A 22,196-nucleotide genomic window follows, 5' to 3' on the forward strand; every position below is an offset into this window, starting at 1 on the left:
TAAGGTATTAGATTTAGATTTAAGATTTATGGTTTGGGTTTAAGGTCTAAGATTTGGGTTTATGGTTTGGGTTTAGGGTCAAAGATTTGAGTTTAGGGTATAGGATTTTGGTTTAGGGTATAGAGTTTGGATTTAGAAATTAATACTTAGGGTTTAAAAATTAAGATTTGTGGTTTAGAATTGGCATTATTCTTTTTTAACTATTTTAAAATAAATTTATAATATTTTATTTAATTATCTACATGTCATTTTCATTGATCATAAATGGTGTGGTGAATTTAAAGGTTCACCATAGAGGGTGAACCTAAGTCTTTTCCATTATTATTTGCTCAAAAAAAAAATAACTATGATTATGAAACTAAGATGATAAAACCTCTGAAATCATAGCATATAAAAAAGGTTTGATCTCGTGATGCTAACTCGCCACCTACTTGAAATGACTTGTACCAAACCTCGGTTCACATAGTGAGAAAGGTCTCTCATTGCTGGTTGTTGGACTTGGACATGTAGATGTGAAAGCCCATTCGTTTGGTACTGTGGGTGTCACCGTGTAAGTGACTAAATGTAACAACTCCAGATTTAAACGAAGAAGTATAGGAAGCTAGTGAGTTTCGTTATTAACAGATGACATGTGGGATCCTCTGTTACTAGCTAGTTTTTTTCTTTTTGTGAAAGACCTCTGGTTACTAGTTTTAATTTATGACACGTAGTAACCAAACAACTGCATGAAGAGAAACGCCAAATAAATGGGCTTTGACCTCGCGAAGATAAATCGCCACCAATTAAATGCCTTAACCATCTTCAGCCTTAATAACAGTATAAATCTACAACCATTAGTCTTGACGTTCTTTCCTAGCAATAAAAATGGCAGGAGAAAATTCTACTAAGAGTTTTGATCCGGCTGATGACAGTGACGACAATGAGTACGCAAGTGAGAAAGATTCAGAGCAGACAGAATTGAGTTCGATTCTAGATAAACTTAGCTTAGGATCCAAGAAAGAGAGGAAGAAACTCTTGATCTTGAATCCAAATGGTCTACTTCTACACAGAGTCCATATGCAAAATTTGCGAAGGAAACCGGATAACCGATCTCCAGATGCAACTTGTGGGCCAAATCTTGGTAACATAACATTTCAATGCTATTTGGTTACAATTTTACCATGTTTTAATTTATGTTCTATTTTTGATTTTTTCTGTTTGTTGTTTATTAGTGTATAAGAGGCCATTTGTAGGAGAATTCATGAAGTTTTGCCTTGAGAGATTCGAAGTTGGGATATGGTCATCTGCTAACGAGTTTTTCTTTTCATTTCTCAACTTTATAAGTATATAAGTTAAATTCTGTAAGCTTATATTACTTTTATTTTATTTTTCATGGTTTTGATTGTAGGAGTAATGTCGATATGATCCTTAACGTCGTTCTTGGAGAGCTGAAAAACAAGCTTCTGTTTGTGTGGGTAAGACTCTTTTTATCAGTAAATATTGATATATTTCTATTCATGTATGCATATACTATCTTACACTCTTTGTTAACTGTAGGATCAAAAACATAGTACTAATAGTGGATTCAAGACACTAAAAAACAGTGATGAGCAAATGTTCTTCAAGGATCTTTCTAAAGTGTTTCAAAAGTTCAAAGAGTTCTCTGCTTCAAACACTATTCTCATTGATAATGAACCCTTCAAAGCTCTTATTAATCCTGTAAGATACTCCAAATCTCTTAAATAAAGTTATATATCACTTTAGGTGTTACTTCCAACTTTGATAAATCTTTTTGTGAATGCAGGACAATACAGGACTGTTTCGAGTGACTTATGATCCAAGGAGCGCTGCCGACAGGAGAGAACCTGCATAAGAGGGGATTATTAGCACATACGCTATGTCCTCGTTGTGGGGAGTTGGAAACAACAGATCACCTGTTCCTTCGCTGTCAATTTGCGCAGGAAGTATGGCAGTTGGCTCCATGGGAAACAGCCCTCAATCCGTCCCTGAGCAACTCCTTTGCGGAGGTGCTATTTCACTCCACTACTAGGCGTAACCTCCCACCGGTGGGCATCACGGTCAACATCTTCTCTTGGATTTGTTGGTTCATCTGGCTGAACCGGAATCAACTTATCTTCGAAAAGCGACTCTCAAGCTCGCGTAGCATCGTTACAAAGGCGCTTCAGGCAGCACAGGAATGGGAGCGAGCACAACCTCCACCCGATCCCCCGGTCCAGCGATCCGCTATGATCCCACCGAGTCCCGATCTTCCACCGAGGACCTTCGTATGTAACACTGACGGGGCTTGGCTCTCCTCCTCATGTATCGCAGGTGTTGGCTGGATCATCAAAGCAGTTGATGTATCCGCTGCTTCTGAAATTGGAAGAGGGGGTCAATCCTTCCTGCGTGTACCCTCGGCAATCATGGCAGAAGCTCTCGCTATACGGGAAACCCTCCTCCACGTCCTCTCCCTCGGGATCACTTCAATCTGGCTTCGATCAGATGCTCAAGCACTCATCGCAGCGATCAACACGAAGCGGAGACCGACAGACCTCTAGGGTGTTCTGTCGGACGTCGATTTCATCTGTTTTCTCTTTCTGTCTTTTTTCATTTTGCTCTAGGCTTTTTAATGGGCCTGCGGACTCGATCGCAAAAGCCCAGCTTTGTATCCAAAAAGCTCCTGTAGCCCACTTCGTTTGATTTCCTAATATAAAGTTTCTGTTGCTCAAAAAATGATCCTACAGACAAAAAATGATGATTTTCTTGGTATGCAACCAATTTTTAGGATTTGATGTTTATCACCTATGACCTATCTTTCTGTTTGTGACTTGATTACGCACACGCTAGATCCAGAAGGAGAGTTCGGCTCTTACTTGGATGATTTGGCAAATGCATCAGACGTGCAAGCTTATATTAAAGAGAACTCTTTCGGACAATTCATGATTGATTCTCCTCATCCTGACTGGTCCTTCTACCGCAAGGTCTCAAAGATTGTCTCCTATCTAGCATGATAATATGTTTCGTGAACTTTTATTTTCAATAACGCAGTTCTTTAGCTTAATAACGATCACTCACAATATAAGTTTCTAATAATAAATATGAACCTTCGTCGTTTACCATCATTTTGTTATATCCTATATATCAATAACTATGATTATGAATCTAAGAGGGTAAAACCTTTTTGACCCACCATTTGGATGCCCTTTGAAATCATAGCATATAAAAAAGGTTTGATCTCGTGTTGCTAACTCGCCACCTACTTGAAATGGCTTGACCCTCTTAATTTATATTCACAATTACTGTGTCGTAAGAAAAGAACAAGAGAGAGGTTTGACTGGATAAGATTATAGCGACGATTAATACACATGTGACAGAGACGAAGCAGAACTGAGTTCGATCTGAATAAACTTAGTTTATGACCTAAGAAATAGAAAAATAAACTCTGTGTCTTTAAGTAGAGTGGTATACTTCTTCATTTAGTTCATCAGAAAAATCTTCACAAAAACTCCAAGAACCGATTCCTGGATGCTTCTTGTGGGTCGAATATAGATAACTTTTCCAATATTAACTCAATTAATTTCCATATTTAACTTAAATGGCTTTTTATGTGTTTAATTTGGGAAAATGGACTTTTAAATCCCCAACTATTTGAAATCTGTTGTAAATAAGATGTGAAGGTGTTGTTGTGTTATTCAATATCAAAGACAAGAGGCTCCTTATATATGGAGCTTAGACCGTCTATTACAAGTCTCATAAGTAATGTGGGACTCTCTTAAACATTAAGAGAAGTCGCCATCATTAAACCAAAATAAGACAAGGCCCAATCCACATAAGGATGGCCGGTTTGATACAAAGTCGGTTATAAGCATTCTTAAACCGGATGGTTTACAACACTCCCCCTGAATGCCATAACCATCTAGGGCTTGTAATGCGTTTGGTATACTGCCTCGTTAAAACCTTTCCATGGTAAACCCAAAACCCAATGTGGTAAAAGGGAACCCATGGATAGGAAAAAGAGTACAGCCGCATTACTCCCCCTGAAGTGAATATCACTGAAGGTCTCTCAGTGAACGCATACCAATCTGCTACATAAGCTTCCTGAGCGTGCAAGTTGGTAATGCCTTCGTGAAGAGGTCGGCTGAGTTCTCGCTGGATCTGACTTGGAGTACCTTGACCTCTCCTTCTTTCTGAAGATCGTGGGTGAAGAAGAACTTGGGGAGAACATGCTTAGTCTTGTCACCCTTGATGTATCCATCTTTGAGCTGAGCTATGCAGGCCGCATTGTCTTCATAAAGAATGGTCGGCCCATCCTTACCATCTGTGATCCCACATGCTGTCCGAATATGGTGTGTCATGAGTCTCAACCAGACACACTCTCTACTTGCTTCGTGGATTGCCAATATTTCCGAGTGATTGGATGATGTGGCTGATATGATCTGCTTGACTGATCTCCATGATATGGCCGTGCCTCCATATGTGAAAACATAGCCGGTTTGGGACTTAGCACTGTGTGGATCGGACTGGTAACCTGCATCAGCAAAATGCTTTCATGATATTCATGGTCCATTCGGATCATATGGTTTATCTCTCTTAGATAAATTCGACCATGAATGTCTTTGTATGTCCATGATCTATCCGGATCATGGCATCATCCATAATCCATCCGGATTATGTTCTTGTCCATTATATATCTTATTCATATTCTTTGACCAAAAATCTTTATGAACTTTTAGTATATGTCCACGGTCTGTTCATGAAGTGGCTATTGTATTATAGTTTGAAGTTTAATCAAAACTAAACCACTTTTTGGTCAATAGGACGTTCCTCTCACTTGGATGGTTTAGGTCGGATTTAAGACCTAGAGGAACTGGTCGGAACAAGCTGGACGGGATGGATTGGTCGGGACCAATGATGATTAAGGTCGAACTAGGTCGGACATGATCCTAGTCGGTATGGTTCCCTTTGGTCGTGAATCTGATGGATTCTCAGACCATTTGATCAATCTATTCTTGGTACGTTGGATCATAGATCCCAACATTCATATACGGCTAATGATCTCTACTATAGATCATCATAGTCTCTTCATAGCCTTTCCAAGAATCAATCATCTTAATCATCCTTTCTTTAAGTATAAACACAAGGAATATATTGACTACTATATGGACTGATCAGAAACGTTCTTATAGAACTTTCTACTAAGCATCACTTAGTCTTATCATATCGTGTGTACATATACGCATGCAGCTGCATTTCAGTCCATGAACAACGCAGGAACGATGTTGTTCTATGAGAACTTCTTTCTCATTTCTCAAGGTATCTTATGTTACCTTTATATCCAGTGATATATCCAATGTCTACTACATCTTTCTTAGATGTCCAGATCTTTATTAATTTCGATATTGGGTAGTAGCATTCACCACCTAGGAATTTATTTCCTTGTTCCTTAGTCCCTGTGAGTATCCTTGTGTGATCAAGCCATTCCTTTTGAATGTTTTATGTAGCAACATGTACGACCACTTGTCTGTATTTTCATGTTCTACTGCTCACGATTTTCTTTTCCTCACAAGACTCATCTGTTCACTGGTTAGATGGCGTCTATCTTATGTATTTGGCCAATACGCCCATCTCATACATTCTTTGGGTTTAACTCCACGTCCCATTTTATTCTCTATGAGTACTCTTACGTGGGTTAGTGATCCTCGCATATCTCTTATGCTCAAGTGCTTTCTCTTTATCACTTATGAGTGTGTGTATGTGTCGACACTTTATATATTATGTTCCCTCGCGTTCTTTCGCGTTCTAGACATGATACAATCGATTGAGATTTTATTATTATCAGGATCATTGAATACTTTGTAGTTTGCAAGGCTACATTGTATGATACCTGTACCTTAGGACCGGCCGGTCTTATCTCATTGTCTAGTATGGTTTCTCTTTCATGAACCCGGATCTATCATTATGAGCACCTTAACTTTTTCTATCCGTGGTTCCTTATATATGGAACATACTGGTCTATCTTGTATAGACTTCTACAGCAACTTGATTATGTCTCTACTAGGACATTTATATAGTGGTGCTAAGCTGGTATGACTTAGTCATTCTTTCGGGTCTGTCTGGCTATCATTCTTTCTTTGTTTATGGATGTCCAGTTCATATATATCTGGTCCGAGGATCTTTGCCAAGACTTGGATGGTTTAAACCATTCCATTTTCACTTTCTATTTACCAGCTTATAGCTTTCTCCATGATGTTGGATAGTCAGATTCATCTTGTATGTAATCCGTGTACCTTGGCCACAATATGATCACCTTTGTTTGGCTCATGGTCTCATTGAATTCGTGGGAGAAAGATCATGTTCTCTTATCCAACATATATTCCCGATTTTCATCTCATCCTTAGATGAGGTATTCCATCCTAGATGGCACATAGGTATGTGGTGGTTTATCCATAAAGTCTTAGGATGGTCTATATCTGGATTATGACCCTTTATCATCTTTAGACGGGAATATCTATGCTCACTTTATATGGTCTGATGTATCTTATCTTTCATACATGTATTCTTGTGGTGTACCCAAGCTTATAGACTTTTGAAGGCTCAACCTTATAGGTTATGCCTTATACGGCCAAGCTATAATGCCTTATGGCCTTCGGCCAGGCTTATCATGTTTGGGTTTTATAGTATGGTCATGGGCCACACGGAGTGTTTATTCTCCCCCTCATGAACATGCTATAAAATACGTTTGTTTGTCCTCACTTAAACGTAATGCTTGGACGGCCATCATGGTTTTAGACCATGATACACGAATTTGTGGTCTGGTCATGATCACGGGTTTTGTCCTCACTACCCTCATGATCAGATTATACTTTCGTGTTGCTTGGAACAATGAAGCCTACTGAGTTTCCCTTGTGTACATGTTTCACAACGTGAGATCTTATGGGATAACTCTTTGTGCCTTATTAATCAAGTTCGGACCAGGATGGCTAATCCGGTCATGCCATAAAGTGTATAAATTTGTTGGTGAACCTTACTGGTTACCTAGGCTTTTATGCCTTATCACACTGATCCTTAGCATAGTATTAGATCAGTAGGGAGAATGTAGTCTCGACCTCTTTTATATGTATGCCTTTGGCGATTTTCATAAGCTAAAGGAACATTTCCTTTTTCTTTGCTTTGCCCATTGGTTTATTATTGAAACCATTTTGATGTGGCTTGTAATGCCATTTCGACCTTTACTCTCTCCTCGGCCATGATTGGATCTACAACCACGGTTATTGTGGTATCCTTGTCCACGGCCAGTGAGGATTTTGGGTCTCTCTCAATGGGTCTTAGGTTATAAATTTCGTGCCTCTTAAGGCCATGCCTTAGGCGTGGTGATCTAGACATACTCTTCTCGAGTTTTCATTCTCATTTGTCAATCAAAAAAAAATATTTTTCAAGCAAATCAATCAAGATAAAAGAAAAACTTTTATTAATGCTATGAAATTTGAATGACAAATTATATTTAAAACAAAACACCAAATCATAAGTATGAAATCAGAATGTCAAAAGGCTTAAACAATAGCCAGCCAGTCCATAATAACATCTTGGACGTGGCTCACATTTGGTTTTCTATTCAATGAATAAACCAATCTCATCATCTATATGAGTCCACCCGAATTTTCTTTTCTTAGCTTCTTCAGCATCACCGTATATCATCTCACATTGATACTCGGCACTTCTCTCCATAACATAGTCGAGTTTGTCGAGGTTGACTTTCCTTTTCTGCTTCTTTTCCTCAAGAGCTGAAAGGTATGAGAGAAGGTCGTAATAGGTTGTGAAACCTTTAGCCTTCTGTGATAACAACACTTCCTTTGAATGGATCGTGTCACGAGTCTTGCTTAACAAGTCATAGTTTGTTATCACTTCACCACATAGTTTAAGACTATAGGTGATTCTCATAAGATCAAAGTGATAGTCATCCACGGATTCATAATCCTGGAACCTCAGAGCCTTCCATTCTTTCATGGACTCATATAGTAATGGCTCAAAGAACATGGTGTTCAATCTCGACCAGAGATCGTAAGGATCGTTGATGTAACTGCACTCATCATACAGATCCTTCACGAGATGCTTTCTCATTATCAAAACAGCTCTACGCCTTTCATATGCAAGGGTATCATTGCCGTATTTGATACACTTCCCAAGTCCTTTAGACTTTAAATCGGCTGAAGTGTTCATCGCCCAATCAAGGTAATTGTCTCCATTGAGATCAAGGGCTGGGTAATCCGAGTGATGGAGTCTCGACATCTGAATCATATCAAAATGATTTGTGTTAGTACATACAATTTCTGATGCCATTGGCTATCCAAGAAATAAAAGGCACTCGGCCAGTATGTAAACAATAAAGCCATATGGCTTGTGTGACCAATGCCATTCGGCTATTACACAATTAAATCACACTGCCAGCAAACAAATAAGAGGGCCATACGGCCAGTTTGCATTCTCTTTAGAAATTTACTTTCTCATAACTCATCCATCTCTTAATCAACTTGTTTGATTTATAAATCCCTTGAAAATAGTGGGATGGACGAGTGCATGGTCTAGCCATACCATATGGTATGCTACATCGACCCATGCGGTTTAATGGTCTAGTAGTACCATTCAGTACACTTCCTCGACCAAATAAAATGGATCGTGATTTAGCTGCACTGTGGTGCGCATCATCCATCACCGGTGATTGTGGATCACCATGGATCATCGAGGATCACCGTGTATCACCTTGGATCACTGATCATCGTAGATCATCGCGGATCATCGAAGATCATCGAGGATCATCATGGATCATAGATCAACGCGGATCATCGTGGATGATCACCGTGAATCACAGGTGATAAATCTAGTTGCACCTGAGGGTGAACATCATCGACCATTGATTTTGTTTTATGGTCTAATCGTACTTAAGAGTACGTATCATCGACCTTTACTTTATATGGTCTAGTCATACCTATTGGTATGCATCATTGACCTAAAAGAAAATCATGGTCTAGCCACACTATGGTGTGCATCATCGACCAAAAGATGTGGAAAACATTAACCTTATGTTTTGTTTGGACATATAGCGTGTCATCCTTAAAGGGGTATCACTTGTTGTCCATACAAAACGAAAGTCATGTAATCACATGCTTTATATTTTAGGGTTTATGGTTTCTTAAAATCGGATTTAAACTTTAAGGATTAGGTTTTAAAATTCAAATCTGTTTTAGGATTAGGTTAAACATTGACCTTAAGTTTTGTTTGGACATATAGCGTGTCATCCTTAAAGGGGTATCACTTGTTATCCATACAAAACTAAAGTCATGTAAAACTATCAATGGTTTAGGGTTTTGATTTTAAAATAAAACAAGAACTAAAATCAACCAAATCAAATCGAAAAACCTTTTAAATCGGATTTAAGATGAAGAGAAGTTTGAATCCGAATTGCTTGAACCACAAGTAAAGATTAGGGTTCTTGAGATCTTACCTTAATCTTTGCCGATATTTTCTCCTTGGTTCCTCTCTTAGAAACCTTAATTATTCAACAAAGAAATATTCAAAGTTGAATTAGTATCAAGATTAAAGAAAATCGGATGTAAGAAGATCTAGAGAGAGGAAGTGGCGGCTAGGGTTTTGGGATGATCTCCAAGTTTGTTGACGGCGCGGCTTTCACTGGAAGGTGACGGCGCGTCTGGAGTCCGATCACTGCGTGGTCTGCGGCGCTGGATTCGTCTCGTCAAGAGCTTCAGTTTGGTGGGTGGCTCGTCGTCTGGATCCTCACGGTTAGGGAGATATGGCGGTTTGAAGTTGCGGCCGAAATTAGGGTTTTTGTGGTCGCCGGATTTTAGCTAGGGTTTAGAGTCTCGTGCTGATAACGTGTTGTAAATAAGATGTGAAGGTGTTGTTGTGTTATTCAATATCAAAGACAAGAGGCTCCTTATATATGGAGCTTAGACCGTCTATTACAAGTCTCATAAGTAATGTGGGACTCTCTTAAACATTAAGAGAAGTCGCCATCATTAAACCAAAATAAGACAAGGCCCAATCCACATAAGGATGGCCGGTTTGATACAAAGTCGGTTATAAGCATTCTTAAACCGGATGGTTTACAACAAAATCAGCATTTTTAATACCTAACTATCACTTGTGCAGATTTATTCCTGAATTTATTGTTGACTGCACAAAATCAGATATTAAAAAACAAAATTAATTATTACATGAATTATAATTAGAAAAATCCATCGGTTTGACTTTTAAAAACCCATAAATTCTTAAAATCAATTATGCAATATGATGAAAGAGATTTTCGTCGAGTTCAGATAATTTTCGATGATATAAAGAAAATTATATTTTCGATGATATAAAGAAAATTATAGTGAAAATATAAAAATTTGATACTGAAAATAAAGAAAATGATTTTTTTTCTTCAACAATAATATTCGCTTGTTCTCTCTCGGAGTCACTTAGATAGCAGCAATTTTAAAGATTTCTAGGTTTTTGAAAGCCAAATCAATATTTTATTTAATTATAATTTAATTTTTTGTGTAATAACTAATTTTGACTTTTTAATGTCTGATTTTGCGCAGTCAATAATAACTTCAGGAATAAATCTGCGCAAGTGATAGTTGGATATTAAAAGTGCTGATTTCAAATAGTTGGGGATCTAAAAGAGCATTTTCCCGTTTAATTTTCGAGGTAGTCTCCTCATTTTCCATTTTTCATGTAAATTCTAACAAGTCCAATTCTCTAAGCCTTAAATCAATTAAAAGTGTGTACTAACAATTCTTTCTTTTTGACAAAGGTTAATGTATTATCATCTTAGTAATATGCTTGCAATTTAAACAAAAAAAATGTCGGAAAGCTGAATCCAACATATTAGCAAGACTCATGATCTTAAAACACTGACTTAAAAAAAAAAACTCAGATTGTTAAAACTATAAAGAGTTGTATCTGCTTAGTATGCATGTATTCCAACTAAGTGTGAAAGATGTGTACATTTAGACCACAAAGAATTATGTCTAGTTCTTCTTCCACCAAATGCTACTGATCCAGGTGATTCGTTTACTCCAGTCCCCACTGTTGTTACTGATTATGTGAAGTTATAGACGTTACATAGATTAGTATCTCCTCCTACTACTAGCCCTATTGCTCCGGTTATGGCTACATAAACGTCAATAACTGCACTTGTTGCAATCACAACTACTTCACTCTCACCGTGAGATGAGGCTGCGGTACTATAAACTCAAACTATATTGGATCAGATTACTCCCCTGCTACTGTGCTAGTACAGTCCATTATGGTCCAGGTTACAGAAGAAGGTTGGATAAGAGCTTCATCTCTTTTTCCATACAAGTGCCATTTTTATGGGATTATTTTTTGAGAAAACCATTTTTATGTTTCTCTATCTATTACTCGTATGTTTTTGTTTTACAACGAACAGCTATTCTGTTCTATTACTCAAAAGGTGGTGTTTTTCAAATGTATGCTATTTCGATTGTAAGCTATTAACTAGATCATGACCCGCGCGCCTGCGCGGATTTATCTTTTGATTCACATATTTTATATACATGTTGTATATTATTTAAGATTTATAATATAAAAAAATTAGAATGATCCGGAACCAAAAAAAAAATCGACCCGGAGAAAAAAAAATCAAATACCTACTTAGATCCAAATGTTGAGAACTCGAAGAACTCATACATGAAATGAACAAATTTATACCCGACCGAGTGAGCTAAATTTCAAACATAATATCTTTTGTTATATTTTTAATTCATTTTTATGGGTTGGTGAGATTTACTATTTATTCGGAAGATTTTTGGCTAACTTAATGGTATATATTCGTAGGTTTCTTTTTTCTGAACAGGAAAAAAAAAGATTTGGGTCTTGATTAAATTTATCTTATATAATAAATTACTGCTATAAATAATTTTTATAAAAACTAATTTGTAAAAGTAATATTATTTTTGTTATAAATTAGTATATCATGGTTTATAGGTTCAAAGTATAGAGTTAGTCGTCTTCATAGTATTGCTAATATTGATAGATGCAAGTTAATGAATACAGATAATATATTGTATTATTAGTAATCTGTCGTATAGTATTATATGTTAGTAGATATATTATTAATAATCTATCTTATAGTATAATATGCTAGTGGATGTATCTAGCTTATAATAAAATATATGCAATATAAGGAAACATGCGTAGTGGATATAATAATAAGGTAAGAAGTGAAAAACTATGGTAATGGTTGATATTAATTATTTATTAAAAAGCATGTTTAATAATAAGTAGATTAATATAGCATTAATTACATTTGGTTGATATGGTTGGGACTGCTTAAGACATTTGTTCTTTAGGTCAGCTCCATTGATATCGAATTCTTCTCGAAAGGTGGAAGGAATAGACTTGTGGACATATATGGGTTTTAGGCTCTGTTTATGTCTTTGTTTCATTTTGTTTGGTTTATGTTCTTTGTCTTTAATTTCTTATCGACATTATGTATCTCAACTTTCTTCGGGTTAAAAAAAAAAATATAGCATTAATTACATAAGGTCCAACTTTAAAATCCACCTAGAAGAAGTTGTAATGTTTCTGTTTTAATAAGAGAGATTTCACAGATGTGCTACTGTATTTATTTAAATATAACGTTGTATAGTCATAATAAAATAACACAAGATATATTGTTACATAATTGATAAATATACAAAAGCACCCGTGGCCTAATGGATAAGGCGTTTGACTTCTAATCAAACGATTGTGGGTTCGAGTCCCACCGGGTGTGCATCTGTTTTCTTTTTTCATCTCCTTCCCTATGTTTTTTAAATTTTACATTTTAACCTTGCAAGAAGTTGAAAATTTAGTACAAGAAGAGGTGTTGATGTATCTTATTCATCAGTACACAATTATTGACATTTACCTTGAGATCCTTTCACCCTTTTTACAGCCTATACAACTGAAAACAATGATTGATAAGTGAGAATGTTCGAGCAAGAAGAAGCATAACTGGTTAAAAAGCTTGCAGCCAGACAATATCAGTTTGACTCCAACTCAAGACTTGTACAGAATTGCAGGTATAAACCAAAGTCAGACCATGTTTTTTTTTGGTATTGGTTTACGTTATTTACAATAAAATGCCCTCGGTTCAAATACATTGCCATTTAAGAACACTACAAGCCATGAACTGATCATAAAACTAGATCAACAATGTACTGTAGTTAAGTTCTTATTTTACTCTGTAGTATCAGATATAACGAAGATAAAACATAAAGCAAAAGGATCTATAACCCTATATTCTACGTCTGCCACCACCACCACCCATTTTAGCAGCCTTGGGTGCAACACTTGGGGAAATTTCCCTTCACTTGAGACGTCTGTGCTTCGAAGCAAACTCTGACTTCTTTGTCTTCTTCTCTCGTCCTTGGTCTTCTTGATTCTCTCCTTAATATCACTAGAAACATCAAAATCCTCTTGGTTGCACGTTTTCTCTTCTTCACAGCTTCATGTACAGCGTCCTGAAAGAGACTAAAAGATGAGAAAAAAACAACAAAAATTAGTATCACTGTCCAGTAGAACAAGGGACTAAGCATGAAAGTTTTGACCTTTTTGTGTTGCTTTCGGTATATTGCAATCCACGTAAAATCTTAGATGGCTTCAAACTTTTGTGGAAGTACCTCTTGCACTTCTGAGTTAGCGAAGAAAAACGCCTTATGAATCATCAGGAATGTAAAAATTATGAATCAGTACAGAGACAGATGAAGATAGCGCTTTGAGTCCATCGTAAATGCTACTCCAGTTGATGATCAGTCCTCTAAGATTCAAAATAAAGATTAGCTTCCATAGCCAAGTGACACATTAAAATTAGTCTTAAAATAAGTTGCATAAATATAAAGATTTCTCCCTTCCAAAACAAGAAAACAACAACAACAAACAACAAAGAGAGAAAAATCAGAAAACGTCAACTGCTAGTCTGCTTAGCACACAGATCCATCCGATCGACGAGCTTTAGAGCTTTCCCTTGTCTTTCCGACCCTCATCCATCCTTCCAACGTCGGTACCAGGCTTTATATCTTCGACTTTCACTTCAACCACCGTCCTCCCCGTTCCTCCATGTTCACGTGCCGCACGTGTCTCCTCCACAATGTCCGATGGCATTGTCAGCTTGCTCTTTATCGCCTCCGTCACATTCCCTAGTGCACCAAATATTGTCCCCTTCGCTTCATTACCCCTATATCCATATCATTTATATAACGTCAAATTCATCCTTCAGTAAATAAATTTTACTTCCTTTTGTTTTACCTAATGGCAGCAGAATCTTTAGTCTCGCGGGCTTTTTCAGCTGCAGAATCAGTACTCTCTCTTGTCTTTTGAGGTGCCTCACGTGCTTTCTCTCCAGCTTGGTCTTTGAGTTCTTTACCTTCCAATCTCATCTCCTCCATCTTACGTCTCGTTTCTTCTCCAGCTTCCTCCATTTTCTCCTATATATTATCAACCAAAATACACGTATATATACACGTCAAAAACATTTCATATCATGTATAGTCTCGTATTTACATAGTTCCCAAAAAATTACCTTAGCACAGTCTTTGGTCTCCAGAGCTTTTTGTTTGGTTTCTTCAGTCTTTCCAGACAAGAAACCCATAGCTCTCTTCGCCGTATCAATAGCACTATCCTTCAACTCTCCAAGCTTACTCGCTCCAGCATCTTTCCCTTCAGCCGCCTTCTCCACCGTGTAGTCCTTATACTCTCCTGCCTTCTCCGCAGTCTTATCTTTTGCTTCAATAGCCTTATCCACCGTGTAATCCTTATACTCACCCACCTTCTGAGCAGTCTTGTCCTTCGCCTCTTTGGCCTTATCAGCCGTATAGTTCGCCGTCTCCTTTGCCTTCTCTGCCGTCACATCCTTGGCTTTCACCGCCTTATCCGCTGTATAGTTCGCCGTCTCCTTTGCCTTCTCCGCCGTCTTATCTTTAGCCTCTCTCGCCTTCTCAGCCGTGTAATCCGCTGTCTCTTTGGCCTTCTCAAGGGTTGCATCTTTGGCTCCAGCAGCTTTCTCTGAAGCCATCTTAGCTCCTTCGCTGGTCGCCACCGCCGCATCGTGGCTTTTTCCGACGACAGCATCTCTCGCGTGCTCGTACGTTCCTTGCACAGCCCTGAACACCGATCCTATCACCCCTGGCCTCTCCTGCTCCGGTGGATGCTCGACTGTTCTCTCCGTTACCTTATACAACGTGACGTCATCGTCACGGTGTTTGTTTATGTCGTGCAAGTCTTCAGCTGCGAGCCTAGCCGCCACCTCGGCTCTCTCCGTCTTTCGTTGTTTCTCCGACGCCATTGCTTCGCTTCTCTACTTAAGAACTAGTAAAACCGTGTTACGGATTTGTGAAAGTTTCAAGTGATTTGTGGATTTCTTTGAATATTTTTGACTGGTGTTATTAGTTGAGGTGTTTTTGTTGCTTATTATAGTAAATGCTCTGTTTATGTAGAAACTCCACGTGGTAGATAGGCAGACGCAAGAGCTGCCACGTTATTTGCTTCTTTAAACTTCTTTTCTTCTTGCCTTCCAAGTAGCCTTTTGGTGTGACACGTATAGACCGTTTATCCTCTTGGGATGTACCATGGCACGTGGACCTTTCATGCATGGATCTTCAGTGTTTCATGGTCCTGACTTAAGACATAAGCAAGTATTGATGGTCGGTCGAGCTGCGCGAGGAATTTACAACTAACTGATTGTTGATGTATAGCCTATATGTTGAACATGAAAGTAAAAACGAACCAAGAGTTTACAGAGAATAAAGGCCACACGCTATGATCTATGGGTTTCGCATATGATATTTTTCTAGTTGAACTAACCACGTTTGTAAGAGAAACTAATGTTTCACATTTTAAGTCTCTATGAAATAAGAGAGGACGAAAAGTAGAATTTGAGGATCTTTCTCTTTGATTGTCAAGCTCATTGAGCTTCGCTTGAGCTGTTACAAGCTCTCTTGTGCATGGTTAACATATGATATAGCATTATTGCATAAAAACATCGTTACAAAAAGACATCGTTACAACTAAATACATATAGACATGATCGAGGGCATCTCTAAAACGTATTAAATCTAATTTAATTTTTTGGACATCAAAGCCCATTAGGAAAAAAACGGTGGCCAAGCTCACTTTATCACCAAGGCAGAGAAGAGCCAGAGAAAGATAACCCTAATTGGACTTTGGAACAATGATGACAATTTGCGACCTTCCAGTGGATTTGGTAGAGGATGAGATAATCTCTAGGCTGCCGATGACATCTCTGAGATCAGTGAGATATACCTGCAAAACTTGGAACACTTTATGTAAAAATCGGATCTTTTTTGGTAAACCAAAGAAGCACTTCTTGATGATGGACTCGTGGAGGATTTGTTTGATGAACTTCGATCTCAGCAAAGGCGGCAACCCGTCTATAAGACAAGAAAGCATACTTGATCAAATCCAGATCTCTAATGTGTTCCACTGTGATGGCTTGTTGCTATGCGTTCTTAAGGATAGCTCTAGGCTCGTGGTATGGAATCCTTACTCAGGGCAAACGAGGTGGATCGAACCCAGACACAGTTTCCAATTCAGAGACAGCTTTTCTCTCGGATACGACAGCAACCTTAACCACAAGATCCTGAGGATATTCGATGAGATTCATCCAGTTACAAGTAGGCATGTTTTAGGGTTCGAAATTTACTGTCTTAGCTCGGGTTCTTGGAAGTTTCTTGATGTCGTCAATACCCACTGGGAGATATTGTCTAATGTACGCAGCGTCTCTTTAAAAGGAAACACTTATTTTACTGCTCAAAAGATCATAACGGAGGGGAATACGATAAAAAGTTTTGGAGGTTTCTTCGTCTGTTTTGATTTCACAACAGAGAGGTTCGGACCGCTTCGGCCTCTACCGTCTCAGCCTGAACATGGAAGATTTTCCATCTGTCTGTCTTGTGTTAGAGAAGACCAGCTCGCTGTGTTGTATCAACAGTTAGATAACACAGTCGAGATTAGTGTTACAGACAAGATTAGTCCTGATGTTGTGTCGTGGACAAAGTTTTTGAAGCTGCTCATTGGCTCTTGGGTTAACCCTTTCTCCCGTAGCCTTTTCATTGACGAGGAAAAGAAAGTCGCTGTGGTTTTCAGTCTAGAACTGGGCAAGGCATGTTTCTACCAAACTGCTCACGTCATTGGACAAGATGGATACTTCAAATCTGTGAGAATCGGAGAAGCTCTGAATGTTGATATTTTGAATTATTGTGCCCCACTGGTGTGCTCTTCATATCTTCCAAGCTTACTACAAATCAAGGCAACCAACCGTACTAATGGAAAGAATGTGATTATACATTAATTATTTACATCTTCTTTAGGACAATTATTCATTTGTGTTTTGCTTTTTTTTTTCTTTTTCTCATTGTCTTTTGAATGTTTTGGACTCTTTTCGAATTGTTTACATGTCCCTTGTGATATGTAATAAAATCTTTATGTCAAGCCTTGTACATCTTCTCAGTGAAACTCACCATGGCTACATGGAGATTACTGTGCTCGTTGTGCCTCTCAGTTATGGTTTCATATTTATAGGCTGGGAGCTTCTGTTGTCGTCACTTGTCCCCCCAATCAAGCTATTTCAGTTTTACTGAAATAGGTTTTTAGAAACTCCTGCTACATATAACTAAGAAACATTCATGTTCTGAAGAAATATTGGGAGATGCTATAAACGAACCAGCCTACTACACTCTTTATAATCTTTCCACTTGTTTGCTTATGTTTTTTGAGCTAGAGTGTTACGAATGATACAATCAGCTTTCCCATGTTTGCATAATCGTCCGCTAAGATAATTCATTGATGGGAGAATCCCTTTAGCAATCATCTGAGAATTGGATCAAGTATTTATATATCAACTATGTCTTTTAGCTCTTCTGCTCTCTAGTCTCTAGGTTAGATGCAACATGTTTTACAAAACAACAAAAAAAAAGTAAGACCCTCCTCCACTAACCTTATTTTCTCTAGTAATAAACTGTTTTTACGCACAAGAGGATTTAGACATAGAGATCCGTGGATGCCTATAGAGTATACTTCAACCTTCCACAGGTCAATACTTCTTAACATAAACTCATACAGAGAATATCCAACAAAATAAAATAATCAAAAGCCAGAGAGGCTACTACTCTGAGCTTCTTACAGAAAAAAAAACTTAGTAAAAAATTACAATGTCTCAGTGAAGAGGAGGAGTTGACCATATAAAGAAGAGCCCGAAGGGTTCAAAGAGTAAATCTCAAGTACACTATTTCCTCATACGGACATGGCCAGATCTTTAAAAATTAAAACACTACTCCATGAATCAGGAGACCTTGTCGGATTTCAATGGTCAACTCTTTGACTTTTTGAAACAGCATGCCGGTTTAGCTACGATTAGGAACATTAACACCGCGTAATTTTGTTTTTGTTTTTGGTTTTTTGATTATAACACCGCGTAGTTTTACATGACTAAGTCTCGTTTAATTAGCAAGATTCCACGTTCAAACAACATCAAATATTTATAGGCCCATTAAGAGAAAAAACGGTGACCAAGCTGACTTTATCAACAAGGCAGAGCAGAGCCAGAGAAAGAAACCCTAATCGAAGCTTGAAATAATGAAAACAATTTTCGATCTTCCAGAAGATTTGATAGTAGATGAGATACTTTCTAGGGTGCAGATGACATCACTGAGATCAGTGCGGTCTACATGCAGAAAGTGGAACGTTTTATGTAAAAATCGGATCCTTTTTGGTAAAGCAGCAGAAGCAAAGAAGCGGTTCATGATGATGGACTCGAGGATTTGTTTAGCGAACTTCGACGTCAGCAAAGACCGTCCATCTATAAAAAAAGTAAAAGTACTCGATCAAATCGAGATATCTAAGGTGTTTCAGTGTAATGGCTTGTTGCTATGCGTCCTTAAGGACTGCTCTAGGCTCTTGGTATGGAATCCTTATTTAGGGCAAACGAGGTGGATCGAACCCAGACACAGTTTCCAACGCGATGACAGGTTTGCTATCGGACACGACAGCAACAACCTTAACCACAAGATCCTGAGGATATTCGAGATTGATCTAGTTGCAGATAGACTCGTTTTCGGGTTCGAACTCTACGAGTTTAGCTCGAGTTCTTGGAAGGTTCTTGATGATGTCGCTCCCCAGTGGGAGATATTGTCTGATGTACGCAGCGTCTCTTTAAAAGGAAACGCTTATTTTACTGCACATAAGAACACAAGTGAAGAATGGACAGAGAGACGAAGAGTCCTTTGTTTTGATTTAACAACAGAGAGGTTTGGACCGCTTCTGCCACTACCGTTTCAGTATGAACGAGGAGGCTTATTCACGTCTCTATCTGTTTTTAGAGAGGAGCAGCTCGCCGTGTCTTATCAACACCGGGTGTCACGTGGGACGGTCGAGATTATTGTGACGGATAAGATTGGTCCTGATGTTGTGTCTTGGACAAAGTTTTTTAAACTCGTCACTAACTATTGTTTGCGACCTTATTCCGGTAGCTTTTTCACTGACGAGGAGAAGAAACTTGCTGTGTTTTTCGTTCTAGATTCATGTTGTTACCAAACTGCTCACGTCATCGGACAAGATGGATACTTCAAATCTGTGAGAATCCGAGAAGCTCCCTATCTCGAGAATGATTTTTATCCTCGTATAAGATATTGTGAGCCACTGGTGTGCGCTTCATATCTTCCAAGCTTAGTGCAACTGCAAACCAACCAACCAAACGTGCTAATGGAAAGAATGTGATTACTCATTAACATGTATATTTTGCATCATCTTCTTTAGGACAATTTCATTCATTTGTGTTTTACTTTTTCTATCATTGGCTTTTTAATGTTTTGATGACTCTAGCAATTATTCATTTGTGGTTTGCCCTCCCCATCAAGCTTTAGCCAGCTGTTTTAAATTTACTGAAATAGCTTTTCTTAGAACCCTCTCGTTTAGTTAGGCCATAGGTTCACGTGTTAACGCTTTTGATGAAATAGCTTGTTAGAGATTTCATGATACATATATATTAATGAGATTTCACGTTCTGGAGAAATATTTGGAGATGCTATAAACGAACCAGCCTACTACACTCTTTTTTTTTATGACCCTTATATCCAGATGTTCCATAGAACCCGCCAAAGTCATCGAGGAAGACCCTATGTTAATTCACCAGTAGTCGGTACTCAAACTTAGGTAGCCGAACTCACAACTGTGAGATTTTTACTACCAGACTACGAAGTGAAGCCCGGTTCACTTCACTTTATAATCATTTCCACTGGCTTGTTTGTTTATGTTTTTTTTTGAGCTAGAGTTTCAAATGAGATTTTCCATGTTTGTTTTGTCGGTTAAGATATTTCGCTGATGGGAACTCTTTTTAGCAAGTGTCGTTAACTCAACCAGAAAACATCTTAGACAAAATCCAGAAGTTGAAAGATTGCCGAGTAACATTTGAGACGAAACTAATATTACATATGGTATTGAGCATGTGAAGATTACGGACTCTGGAACCTCTTGATATAAAAAAAAAAAAAAAAAAGAGCTTCCTGTAGTGCAGATGCAATCATCAGTGAATTGGATCAAGTATTTAGATATCAACTATATCTTTTAACTCTTTTGCACGCTAGTCTATAGGTTAGATGCAACATTTTTCTAACAAAACAAGCAAGACCCTCGAGTAGCCTTACTTCTTCTAGTTATAAACTGTATTTACGCACAGAGGATTTGGGACATGGAGATTCGTGAATACCTATAGAATGTACTTCAACCTTCCACAAGTCAATACTTCTTAACATAAACTCATACAGAGAATATCCAACAAAATAAAATAATCAAAAGCCAGAGAGGCTACGTTGAGCTTCTTAATAAAAAACAATTTCTTAGTGAACAGGAGGAGTTGACCAGAGAAAGAAGAGCACGAAGGGTCCACAAAGTACATCTCAACTCAAGTACACTATTTCCGCTTACGGACATGGCCAGATCTTTAAAACACCACTCCATGAATCAGGAGACCTTGTCTGCTTCAACGGTCAACTCTTTGATTTTCCGAAACAGCACGCCGGTTTAGCTACGATTAGGACCATTAGCACCGCGTAACTTTTTGTTTTTTGTTTTTATTTAAACACCGCGTAGTAGTTTTACATGACTAAGTCTCGTTTAAGTTTAATTAGCCCGATCCCACATTCGAACAATATCAAATTTCATACTCAGTCTTTTAATTATAAAATCAAATATATAAAAGCATATATCATGATCGTATCAATAATCATTTGGGACAAAATAATAGTCTTAAACCCAAAAAGAACTTACCGTATAATACACATATTTGTTCATGTATTGGATTGTTAACCTAGCCCATGTCAAACTCAATGAAACCATTGCATGCTATTATTGTGATTTTTGCACAACGAATTTTTTCCATGAAACGATTTTTTTTTTATGATCAAAGTTAACATTTGTCATCTAACAATCCTAAATATATTGGTTTCTGTTAAACTTTTAGTTTTCTAATTTAGAAAGATAATTAATTTCATTTCAGACATAATTTACAAACAATTTCAAATTAAGTATCGTTTTGTTGTAATGGTAGTGATGGTGACACAATTAACGACCCTGGCTTTCGTTAGTTTAGATATACATTATTAAGTAATTACTTTAGTACAACAATAATCGATCAAGTGGAATGAAATCCATTTAGTTAATTGCAACTTTTCAGTGTGTAGTTTAAGGAACTTTTAGTATATTTACGTTCAATTATCAAATTGACAGCTAAATATCATTTATCTAAGATGGCACCAGCATAAATAGTTGAAAGCAAAGTCTCAAACATGAAATTTGTTAGTTTCGCATCCTGTCACTTTTATAATATTGTTTGAGTAACGTTACGGATGCAACGGTTCGTCAGCTAAATGTCATTAACTCTTGTCCGTTTTATATTATTTGACTTCTAATCTATCTTATTAAAACAGAAACATTCTGTTGAACCTAACATTTATTTTGTAAGTTTTTAAATTAAATACACATTTATACTTTATAGTTAAACATACATTAAATCACTAATGTTTCTTTCTTTATAATACTATTCATGTTTCCAAACAATATACTTATTTCTTTATACTATTATCAATGTTTCCAAACAATATACTTATTTCTTTATACTACTATCAATACTTCCAAACAAT

The 22,196-nt window shown here is 37.5% G+C and overlaps 5 protein-coding genes and 1 non-coding gene across 6 annotated transcripts; 4 read left to right on the forward strand and 2 right to left on the reverse strand.

Moving 5' to 3' along the window:
- Positions 1 to 864: 864 nt before the first annotated feature.
- Positions 865 to 2,990, forward strand: LOC108850973 (uncharacterized). The gene is made up of 5 exons (XM_018624413.1): positions 865 to 1,120; positions 1,212 to 1,296; positions 1,536 to 1,698; positions 1,784 to 1,836; positions 2,819 to 2,990. Exons 1-5 carry the CDS (start codon positions 865 to 867, stop codon positions 2,988 to 2,990), a joined length of 729 nt encoding a protein of 242 aa, XP_018479915.1.
- Positions 2,991 to 7,576: 4,586 nt separating this feature from the next.
- Positions 7,577 to 9,861, reverse strand: LOC130510644 (uncharacterized). The gene is made up of 2 exons (XM_057007154.1): positions 9,479 to 9,861; positions 7,577 to 8,265 (listed from the first exon to the last, which is right to left on the reverse strand). Exon 2 carries the CDS (start codon positions 8,263 to 8,265, stop codon positions 7,588 to 7,590), a length of 678 nt encoding a protein of 225 aa, XP_056863134.1. The 5' UTR covers positions 9,479 to 9,861; the 3' UTR covers positions 7,577 to 7,587.
- A 2,844-nt stretch (positions 9,862 to 12,705) lies between these two features.
- TRNAR-UCU (transfer RNA arginine (anticodon UCU)) lies at positions 12,706 to 12,778 on the forward strand. Its single transcript has one exon. It is a non-coding gene; the product is annotated as a tRNA-Arg (tRNA).
- Positions 12,779 to 13,854: 1,076 nt separating this feature from the next.
- LOC108826802 (late embryogenesis abundant protein ECP63) lies at positions 13,855 to 15,377 on the reverse strand. The gene is made up of 3 exons (XM_018600155.2): positions 14,567 to 15,377; positions 14,293 to 14,471; positions 13,855 to 14,221 (listed from the first exon to the last, which is right to left on the reverse strand). Exons 1-3 carry the CDS (start codon positions 15,326 to 15,328, stop codon positions 13,999 to 14,001), a joined length of 1,164 nt encoding a protein of 387 aa, XP_018455657.2. The 5' UTR covers positions 15,329 to 15,377; the 3' UTR covers positions 13,855 to 13,998.
- Positions 15,378 to 16,164: 787 nt separating this feature from the next.
- On the forward strand, positions 16,165 to 17,493 carry LOC108853341 (F-box/kelch-repeat protein At3g13680-like). The gene has a single exon (XM_057007341.1). It carries the CDS (start codon positions 16,214 to 16,216, stop codon positions 17,351 to 17,353), a length of 1,140 nt encoding a protein of 379 aa, XP_056863321.1. The 5' UTR covers positions 16,165 to 16,213; the 3' UTR covers positions 17,354 to 17,493.
- Positions 17,494 to 18,565: 1,072 nt separating this feature from the next.
- On the forward strand, positions 18,566 to 20,085 carry LOC108850974 (F-box/kelch-repeat protein At3g13680-like). Its single transcript, XM_018624414.2, has one exon. The coding sequence runs from the start codon at positions 18,637 to 18,639 to the stop codon at positions 19,774 to 19,776; it is 1,140 nt and encodes a 379-aa protein (XP_018479916.2). The 5' UTR covers positions 18,566 to 18,636; the 3' UTR covers positions 19,777 to 20,085.
- The last annotated feature ends 2,111 nt before the right edge of the window (positions 20,086 to 22,196 follow it).

The sequence above is a fragment of the Raphanus sativus genome, chromosome 4 (genome assembly GCF_000801105.2).
Source record: "Raphanus sativus cultivar WK10039 chromosome 4, ASM80110v3, whole genome shotgun sequence".
Classification (NCBI taxonomy): domain Eukaryota; kingdom Viridiplantae; phylum Streptophyta; class Magnoliopsida; order Brassicales; family Brassicaceae; genus Raphanus; species Raphanus sativus.

Excerpts from the sequence above, each read along its gene's own strand:
- LOC108850973 (XM_018624413.1), top strand. The coding sequence starts at position 865 with ATGGCAGGAGAAAATTCTACTAAGAGTTTTGATCCGGCTGATGACAGT. Across the intron at positions 1,297-1,535 it reads TGGTCATCTGCTAACGAGTT|GGATCAAAAACATAGTACTA; the intron begins TTTCTTTTCATT and ends TTGTTAACTGTA. Across the intron at positions 1,699-1,783 it reads TCAAAGCTCTTATTAATCCT|GACAATACAGGACTGTTTCG; the intron begins GTAAGATACTCC and ends TTGTGAATGCAG.
- LOC130510644 (XM_057007154.1), bottom strand. The coding sequence starts at position 8,265 with ATGTCGAGACTCCATCACTCGGATTACCCAGCCCTTGATCTCAATGGA.
- LOC108826802 (XM_018600155.2), bottom strand. The coding sequence starts at position 15,328 with ATGGCGTCGGAGAAACAACGAAAGACGGAGAGAGCCGAGGTGGCGGCT. Across the intron at positions 14,472-14,566 it reads AGACCAAAGACTGTGCTAAG|GAGAAAATGGAGGAAGCTGG; the intron begins GTAATTTTTTGG and ends GATAATATATAG. Across the intron at positions 14,222-14,292 it reads AAAGATTCTGCTGCCATTAG|GGGTAATGAAGCGAAGGGGA; the intron begins GTAAAACAAAAG and ends ATATGGATATAG.
- LOC108853341 (XM_057007341.1), top strand. The coding sequence starts at position 16,214 with ATGATGACAATTTGCGACCTTCCAGTGGATTTGGTAGAGGATGAGATA.
- LOC108850974 (XM_018624414.2), top strand. The coding sequence starts at position 18,637 with ATGAAAACAATTTTCGATCTTCCAGAAGATTTGATAGTAGATGAGATA.